Below are 9,483 nucleotides of genomic sequence, written 5' to 3'. Positions count from 1 at the left end.
TGACAGTAGCATTTCAGCACAGACTGGACTGGTGTCTTACCTTAGCTCCGCCCTGAGTGACTGTCATCAGTATGCCATTGTATCACCGCCGGAGCAGATGTAGACAAGAATGACTCCTAAGCGATCGAGGTGTTTTGTTGTTGGATGTATAATGAACACAGCAGTCGTCATTTACTCCCGACATCTGAGCCACTGAAGACGGAGTGGATTATGTTCGTTTCTGAAGGGAATGCGCCCCCGATCTACATAAATGCGTCTATGTTCGCGCGAATCATTCATGATCCAGTTTCACCTACAGAAGTGAGTATAAGGTTTTTTAATGAATCTTTGCAAATGGCCTTATGTTGTTTTACACTACCATTGAGAAATTTTAACCAAACTATGTTACAGACTTTTCATTAAGACCCTAATGAATCATATCAATTGGTTTAAAATGGGCATCCGATGACCCCTTTAAGCAATGTTTGTTCAAACGTCTTTCAAAATATGTGGTTGTGAATAATGGAATTTTGTGAATGGATGGCATTCATGTTCTGTTCTTTCACTGGAGTTCTGTGGGCACAGATTCCATCTGCGAGAAACTTCCTGTTCACTGGCAATAGAACAGAACAGGATTCTGGAAGTAAACAATCCATTCGGAATCTGTGTATATCGATAATGATTTAGAATGAGCTGTCAGGTTACAGAAGAAATGCTTCTGTAGAAGCCAAAAAAGTGATATCAGTAAGTCATGACAACTTATGTATTTGCATTTCTTTAATCAAACAAGTTGAGCATTTTCAACTTTCTTTTTAATGTGAGATTCATCTGGATTTTCTAAGTCAGTTTAATATAATTTAAGTTGAAATTACTAATGCAACCAAGTTGATTATACTTACAATTTAAGGCAGCATAAGTTTTTAAGTTGAAATAGGTGAAAAAGTTTTACAGTGTAGTTTTTAAAGTAGTCGTGTAAAATCATCTTAAATTATTCAGTTCCTTGATTTGTTTTATGGGACGAGTAATTAATTCATTCATTCCAAGCACAATACTCTACTAATGTGATATTTTCCTAAATAAAATGCATGCATAAAAATGGTGAATATATGAAATGGTGAAAAATAATGGGGGAAAAAGTCTATATGTACACTGTTTAAATGTTTGGGTATAATATCTTTTTCTTTAAAAAAAACAAAAAACTTTTATATTCATCAAGGATGCATTGAATTGATCAAAAGTGATATTAAAGACATTTATAATCTTGCAAAAGATTTGTATTTCAAATAAATGCTGTTCTTTTGAACTTTCTATTCATCTGTGAATCCTGAAAAATAAAATGTATCACGGCTTCCACAAAAATATTGTGCAGCGCAACTGTTTTCAACACTGATAATAATCAGAAATGTGTCTTGAGCAGCAAATCAGCATATTAGAATGATTTCTGAAGATCATGTGACACTGAAGACTGGAGTAATGATGCTGAAAATTCAGCTTTGATCACAGATTTTAATTACATTTTAACATATATTCACATAGAAAACTGTTATTTTAAATTGTAATAATATTTCACAATTTTTACTGTAAGCAGAAGAGACTTCTTTCAAAAACATAAAAAAAAATCTTACCCACCCCAGACTTTTAAACGGTAGTGTATATATCACATAAATAACAGATACTTAAAAATGGCAGTCTGTTGGGAAATGAAAAGAACAGTAAATTGGTTTTATAGTTATTGTAAATATCTGTTAGCCTTTTCCCACTCTCTAACTTTCATGTCCTCACGTCCCCTTTCCAGGGTTTCCTGCAATACAGTGACCTTGTGTTTCCATTTTGTCATCCATGTGATAAATAACCTTACCGCTGTGTGTGTGTGTGTGTGTGACTTCCACTGACATTGTTTTTAGGAAAACCCGCCCTAACAGTCTGTCTTACCCAGCCATTGACCTTTAGGTGGAGTCCCTTTTTCTAACCCTCCCTCTGTTTGTCTCTTCCAGCCTCTCCAGATCGACGATAACTTCTGCGGGCAGGATTTTAACCAACCTCTAGGGGGCACCAGCACTATCGAGGGCATTCCGCTCTTCATAGACAAAGATGACGGAATGACTTCGGTAGCTGCTTACGATTACCGCGGAAACACGGTGGTTTTCGCAGGAACACGCAACGGCCGAATGAAGAAGGTAAGAGTCGCAGAGTTTCACATCTTATGGTCCTTTGATACTCTGTGTCTTTGTGCATTATTGGTATCTTCTGGGGTTTTATTTTAGAGAACCGCTTTGTTTGGTTGACTTAACCCATTGCGGAACGCAAGAAAATGGTATTTTGTAGAGGTTTATGATGCAACCTTGGTGTTTTGTGTTGTACATTTGTTTAAAGTTGCTGACAAATCTGTTAAAGGAAACATTAAATCAAGTTTAGTTTCTTCATGTATGACTGATTTATTGATGCATATTATTCCACGAAGTTACTTTTTTAGTTTTTCATACAAATTAATTTGCTCTACTACTTCAGATTTAATAGAAACCATCAACCAACTAGTTAAACTGACAAAACTGTTAAAGAGAACATGAAATCAAAACTGCTCCTGTTTAGTTTCTTAATGTATGTTCCTGCTTATATTCCGAAAGATTGATCAGATTGCCCTGCTTCTGAAATCGTGTTTCATCCGACATCACTTAGCCTTGAACTGTTGGTTAAAGTTAACAATGGCAAATGCTGTTTTAATGTTGCCTTTAAAACTAAAGCATGTCAGTATCCAGTGATGAATGCTGATTAGCATTCACCATTAAATGAATCACTTATGCTTACGTTATTGTTATTTGTAAGTCTTTTTGAAAAACAGCTGGAGCTTGAGACATTTCTGAATTGGGACGGTGTGCTTTGGCTCAAGTATTCAAGGAGTAGTTTGGCATCGTGGCTCATTTTTGTGGTTTTGAGGTGTGAAATGTGCAGCATGCATCAGGTGTGTGTGTGTATATGATGAGCTCAGAATGAGGTGCTTTCAGCATGTTGTGTGTGTGTGTGTTCTGCTTTGCAGCTGACAGGTGATGTTTGCTTACAGATGTTGCAATTTCCTGTAAGGTTTTATAAAAAAAAAAAAAAAAATGCTGTTCTTTTTTTAACTTTCTATTCATCAAAGAATCTTGAAAAAATCGGGCAAATCAGCATATTATGACACTGAAGACTGGAGTAATGATGCTGAAAATTCAGCTTTATATCACTGCAATAAATTACATTTTAACATATATTCACATAGAAAACTGTTATTTTAAATTGTAATAATATTTCACAATTTTTACTGTAAGCAGAAGAGACTTCTTTCAAAAACATAAAAAAAAATCTTACCCACCCCAGACTTTTAAACGGTAGTGTATATATCACATAAATAACAGATACTTAAAAATGGCAGTCTGTTGGGAAATGAAAAGAACAGTAAATTGGTTTTATAGTTATTGTAAATATCTGTTAGCCTTTTCCCACTCTCTAACTTTCATGTCCTCACGTCCCCTTTCCAGGGTTTCCTGCAATACAGTGACCTTGTGTTTCCATTTTGTCATCCATGTGATAAATAACCTTACCGCTGTGTGTGTGTGTGTGTGTGACTTCCACTGACATTGTTTTTAGGAAAACCCGCCCTAACAGTCTGTCTTACCCAGCCATTGACCTTTAGGTGGAGTCCCTTTTTCTAACCCTCCCTCTGTTTGTCTCTTCCAGCCTCTCCAGATCGACGATAACTTCTGCGGGCAGGATTTTAACCAACCTCTAGGGGGCACCAGCACTATCGAGGGCATTCCGCTCTTCATAGACAAAGATGACGGAATGACTTCGGTAGCTGCTTACGATTACCGCGGAAACACGGTGGTTTTCGCAGGAACACGCAACGGCCGAATGAAGAAGGTAAGAGTCGCAGAGTTTCACATCTTATGGTCCTTTGATACTCTGTGTCTTTGTGCATTATTGGTATCTTCTGGGGTTTTATTTTAGAGAACCGCTTTGTTTGGTTGACTTAACCCATTGCGGAACGCAAGAAAATGGTATTTTGTAGAGGTTTATGATGCAACCTTGGTGTTTTGTGTTGTACATTTGTTTAAAGTTGCTGACAAATCTGTTAAAGGAAACATTAAATCAAGTTTAGTTTCTTCATGTATGACTGATTTATTGATGCATATTATTCCACGAAGTTACTTTTTTAGTTTTTCATACAAATTAATTTGCTCTACTACTTCAGATTTAATAGAAACCATCAACCAACTAGTTAAACTGACAAAACTGTTAAAGAGAACATGAAATCAAAACTGCTCCTGTTTAGTTTCTTAATGTATGTTCCTGCTTATATTCCGAAAGATTGATCAGATTGCCCTGCTTCTGAAATCGTGTTTCATCCGACATCACTTAGCCTTGAACTGTTGGTTAAAGTTAACAATGGCAAATGCTGTTTTAATGTTGCCTTTAAAACTAAAGCATGTCAGTATCCAGTGATGAATGCTGATTAGCATTCACCATTAAATGAATCACTTATGCTTACGTTATTGTTATTTGTAAGTCTTTTTGAAAAACAGCTGGAGCTTGAGACATTTCTGAATTGGGACGGTGTGCTTTGGCTCAAGTATTCAAGGAGTAGTTTGGCATCGTGGCTCATTTTTGTGGTTTTGAGGTGTGAAATGTGCAGCATGCATCAGGTGTGTGTGTGTATATGATGAGCTCAGAATGAGGTGCTTTCAGCATGTTGTGTGTGTGTGTGTGTGTGTGTGTGTGTGTGTGTGTGTTCACACTCACTGGAGCATCACATGATGGATTCACTGAGATGTGAAATGGAGGACAGACTCTGTCCATCCCTGAGAGACGGACTGAAGATGTGAATGAAATATCCAGCAGCTTAATGTTATGTATGACAGTCAATCACAGAAGTGCTCTTCTCACACAGCATCGTCCTCTACTGTGTGTCTTTAGTTACACGAATAATCTTTCACTTTTGATGTTTTCAGGTTCATCGGTTTGTAGTATTAGGACTCTTTTCATATTTAGTCTTCTAATGTGAACCTAAATCAGTTCAGAATCACAGTTTGCTTTAATTGGTTGAGTTGAAAGTGGTTTTCAGATCTTGGGCATCAGCCACTATAGTTGATGTGTAATTTGCATGCTTTCATGTTCCCTTATGCATCATAACTTTCAATGCAGAAGTAAGCTATTTACTGTCTGTGAATGTGTGAGACTTCAGATTCATTCACTGCTGAATACCTTGAAAAATAACAAAGTGCAGTAAACCGTAAAACTATTTGCAGTACAAACAAGAGTGCTTATGATTACGGTAATAAATTAAAATAATGTTATAACAAATACCAATTTGCAATATCGAGCAGCATAACAGGCTGTTATTAAAAATTATAAAAATAGTATTTTTGTACAGCTAAAATAACTGGAAGCATCACACATTCAAGATACAGATGCCAGTGTCCGCTCGTACATTAAAAATAAGTAGTTGACCGATATATCGGCCGATATTTGGCATTTTTATTTGCCCAAATAATTTTTTCTGTTTGGACAACATGTGTTCAAGAAGTTATAAGTTAGAATAAAAGAAATTAAAAATATAAATTTTATTTTTTACAGTTTTTTATTTATTTTATCAAGTTCAAATTATTTTTGTCTCCAATTTGATTCATTTTAAAATTTAAAAATGTAAAATGTATTTTTATTTTAGTAAATATGTAAGACATTTAGTTGCACAACTGCTAATCTTTAAATTAAATAGTGTGATGTGATATATATCGACTTTATATCGGCCATCAAAAAACATATCGGTTGACCACTACTCTTATAAACACTCTTAGCTGCTTGTTTTCAAATACATTGCCTTCAGAAAGCACCTCAGATTTGTTGCATCTCCTGCAATATTTTGTTTTTTTGGGGGTCTTTTGAAATAGGAGTTTAGTTACCAAAGAGACAACAGGCTCTTACACTATAGTTCTAACCTGGCATAACATCATAAAGCGACAAGATATTAATGCAATTTCTTCCATATTAATATCTGGTAGATTCTTTACACACATACACCGTTGTCAAGTTACTTGATGTCTGAAGCGGCTTCGTGTCGTGACTGGTTAGGAGTGTTTTAGCTGGTAGTTGTTGGCGAGTGTCTGGCGATGCTGAAACTGGATTAGTCCCGCTGATCTGGAGCGTCGCAGCAGAGGGCACGTCTGGGCACGAGGAACTCGTCTTGAGGTCGTCCCGTCAGGGTTTACCGCGCTAGACGATTCAGTCTGGTCAAATCAACAACAGATGGACGAGCCAACTGGGCCGAACACACACACACACACACACACACACACACACACTGTGGTCTGAAGTCACGGTAAAGTTGGCCAGCCCCGCTCTCTCTGTAATAATGTTGTTAATTATGGCTCCAAACTGCTGCAGATTCCTCCGATGAGCTTTTCTGGTCTTGAGTGTCAATAGCAGGTGTTTGTTTGTCCTCTTTTACCACACACCCTGAATTCAGTGTCAAATATAAAGCAAAACGAATATAAACAATGATTTTGATGCATATTGTGTCATCAGACGCTAATCCTGAGGGTTGATTTGAGCTTTGCTGTTTATAGAAGTTAAACTTCTTGTAAGCTTAGGATTGATCTACTGACCCACTGACCTCTTGACCTCCATGACCTCAACAGATGACAGTCTATAGAGTCACTTGATCTCTCTCTCGCACTTTTTCTGTCTCACTCACTCTTTCTAATGTTGTCAGTGATAGTCACTGGTAGTGGTTGCATGCTACATTTTTATTAATGTTATTAATGGTGTTTTCTAATTCACCACCCTGCATCACGTTTGCTGAATGGAATTCACAACTTGTTTCTTACTAATTTTGAGGTGCTGATTCCAAAAATAGTGTCTGTTTTCAGTGATATCGGCCATTAAAGTGAAATTACTATATATATATATATATATATATATATATATATATATATATACAGTATATATATATATACATACTAGAGAGAGAGAGATAATTTTTTTTAAATTTTAAAACTACTTTATTTAACAAAAATGTAACAACAAATCATACAATCCATCTTAATTAAAATCCACACAAAATACCAAATATATTATTCAATACAGCTTGAGAAAAATAAACCATCGTCTATAACAGTGCACAAAACATCTTCACAATTCCATACATCTTTAAAACCCTCAATATTATTCATTAATTTATCAAACGTAAATTCATGTCTTATTCTTGCTATAATAAGACTTCTGAAAGTACCATCAACATTTCCTTCCTTCCCTTCTACTTTTTTCCTTCTAGTTAGAACAATTGCGGTCTTTGCTTGGCCAACAATAAAATGTAATAAACGCCCCTTTTTCTACTTTCTTTCTAATATTTAACACCATAAATAAAACCAGCATTGTAGCCTACAAACATTCTTGAAGCCTTAAAAAAAGAAGATTTAATCTGTTACCATACAAAAAACAATGGAATATTGTTTCTCTATTTTGACAGAAAGGGCACTTACTTTCAACAGACTGGTTAATAATACTTATAAATGCATTCACAGCAACAATTCCCTGTAATAATTTACATAGCAAGTCTCCAGTAATTTTGGTCAATGGTGGTTTATACAATATTCTCCATTCAGGTTTACAATTCTCTTCAACCCCAAAGTGGGATTTCCAAGGGATATCTGTTTTACTCTTGAGCTTATCTTTGTCTCATCTCATAAAGTTTTTTCCCCACAACTGAGCGTATTTCCAAACTCTTTGCTCTCATATCATTAAGCAATGGGTGAGAAAAATCTTCTGCAAAATCCGGTGAAACCTCCATATTTGGGAAAGAGTCACTGTTATCAGGTGCACATCCATTATTGTATCCGATTATTAAACTCATCTCTTCTTCAGTTAAAAGTCTTTTAACTCTCTCCAAGAAAGCTCCAACTATCCTCCTTGATTTTATTCACTGCGCCGTTGCATCAACTCTGTCAAAGTTGCATCCACAAATGTCCAAAAATTGCCACAAGGTGACCACTTTCACATTTATCAAGCTTTGGGTTATTTCAGAAAATGTCCAATCTTGCTCTTGCCACTAAAGGTTCCTTCAGGAGCCAAAACAATGACAATGCAGGTGTCTTCCTTGATATTTTCATAAAACCCCAAGCTTTCAAAACACTGTAATAATACAAGGGTAGATCATTCAAGTTTTTGTCCACATACTTGGTCCAAAAAAAGATTTAGCGAGTCCCATTCCCCCCACTGATCTGACGTTTCCAGCACATGTAGATTATATTATGCCATATTACTCTGTTATATTAATTAGATGTATATTTTGCTTCTGTAAATATGTCTAATCCCTTATTTTATTTTATTTCTAGTTTATATACTTGCATACATTAGTAATTCATTTTGCACTACATGCTAATACTTTTTAAATATTATTATTATTATTATTATTATTTTTCTTTCTGTTAATACATATATGCACTATTTGTAAGCAGCCCAGCTGCAATTGCTTTGGTAATACAAATGTATAGTTTTTGTCATGCCAATAAAGCACTCTTAAATTGAAATTGAGAGAGAGAGAGAGAGATGGATAATAACTGATTACATCATGTCTGGATTACGTAATCAGATTCCAAAAGTCAAGCCTACTTGTAATTAAAGTATATTACATTGTAAAATGCTCATAATCAGATTACACATATTTTTTCTATGGATTACAATTTATGGAGATGGTAAACAAATAAAAAAAAATTTCATTTTTTTTTTTTTTAGTGTTCAAGTGTTTAAATAATTTCTTTTACATTTTTATGATTTAATTAATTATTAGCTTTTTATCAACTCTCAAACCCACTGCAGTTCTTGCATTGAGCCCAATTTGGGAAACCCTGGATTAGTGTAATTTAATGCATTTTATGATGATAAAATTATATTTACTTTCTCTTTGCTTTTTCTATCAATATGGTACATTTATTGGCAAGTTTAAAACAAGTTAGATAAAAAGTAATTAGTAGTAGTCAGAAGTAAAAAGTAGTCAGAACACATTAGCTATGTACATTAACACTTAATATTTAAGTCGAGTTTGTACTCCATACATGGATTATTCCTCAAAGCATGTCTTTTTTTTGTTCTTTTTTTTTTTGAGAGATTATTGAGATTTATAATCCAACCCCAACCCCCTTTCTGTTTTATTATCAGACAGCCAAAATTTTGTTCAGCTGTAGCTCGACCAGTAGAGCATACCGCTGGCAACGCTAAGGTCATGGGTTCAATTCCCAGGGAATGCATGAACTGGATAAAAGCATCCGCCAAATGCATCAATGTAAATGTAAAATGCATCAAAAGGAAATGACTGGGTACTAGTAATAGAGACACTTGACTTAATAACATGGTAAAAACAGATAATTATAATAAAAGATGGGTGAATAACGCATTCTGGGAATACACTGGGTTGTAGTTACGGGTTTGGATCAAAGCGCACACACAGACACACACAGACACACACACTCACAGACA

The 9,483-nt window shown here is 35.3% G+C and overlaps 1 protein-coding gene across 1 annotated transcript in view; it reads left to right on the top strand.

Moving 5' to 3' along the window:
- The window catches only part of LOC107666668 (plexin-A1-like), an 84,630-nt gene that overhangs the window by 36,325 nt on the left and 38,822 nt on the right, over nt 1-9,483 (top strand). The window contains exons 3-4 of the mRNA XM_016458087.1: nt 1,974-2,156; nt 3,691-3,873. Of these exons, the coding sequence (XP_016313573.1) occupies nt 1,974-2,156; nt 3,691-3,873 (366 nt within the window). The remainder of the gene's footprint in view (nt 1-1,973; nt 2,157-3,690; nt 3,874-9,483) is intronic.

The sequence above is a fragment of the Sinocyclocheilus anshuiensis genome, unplaced genomic scaffold, assembly GCF_001515605.1.
Source record: "Sinocyclocheilus anshuiensis isolate Anshui unplaced genomic scaffold, SAMN03320099.WGS_v1.1 scaffold91, whole genome shotgun sequence".
In the NCBI taxonomy this organism is placed as follows: Eukaryota; Metazoa; Chordata; class Actinopteri; order Cypriniformes; family Cyprinidae; genus Sinocyclocheilus; species Sinocyclocheilus anshuiensis.
This window is presented reverse-complemented; position numbering and strand designations above follow the sequence as displayed.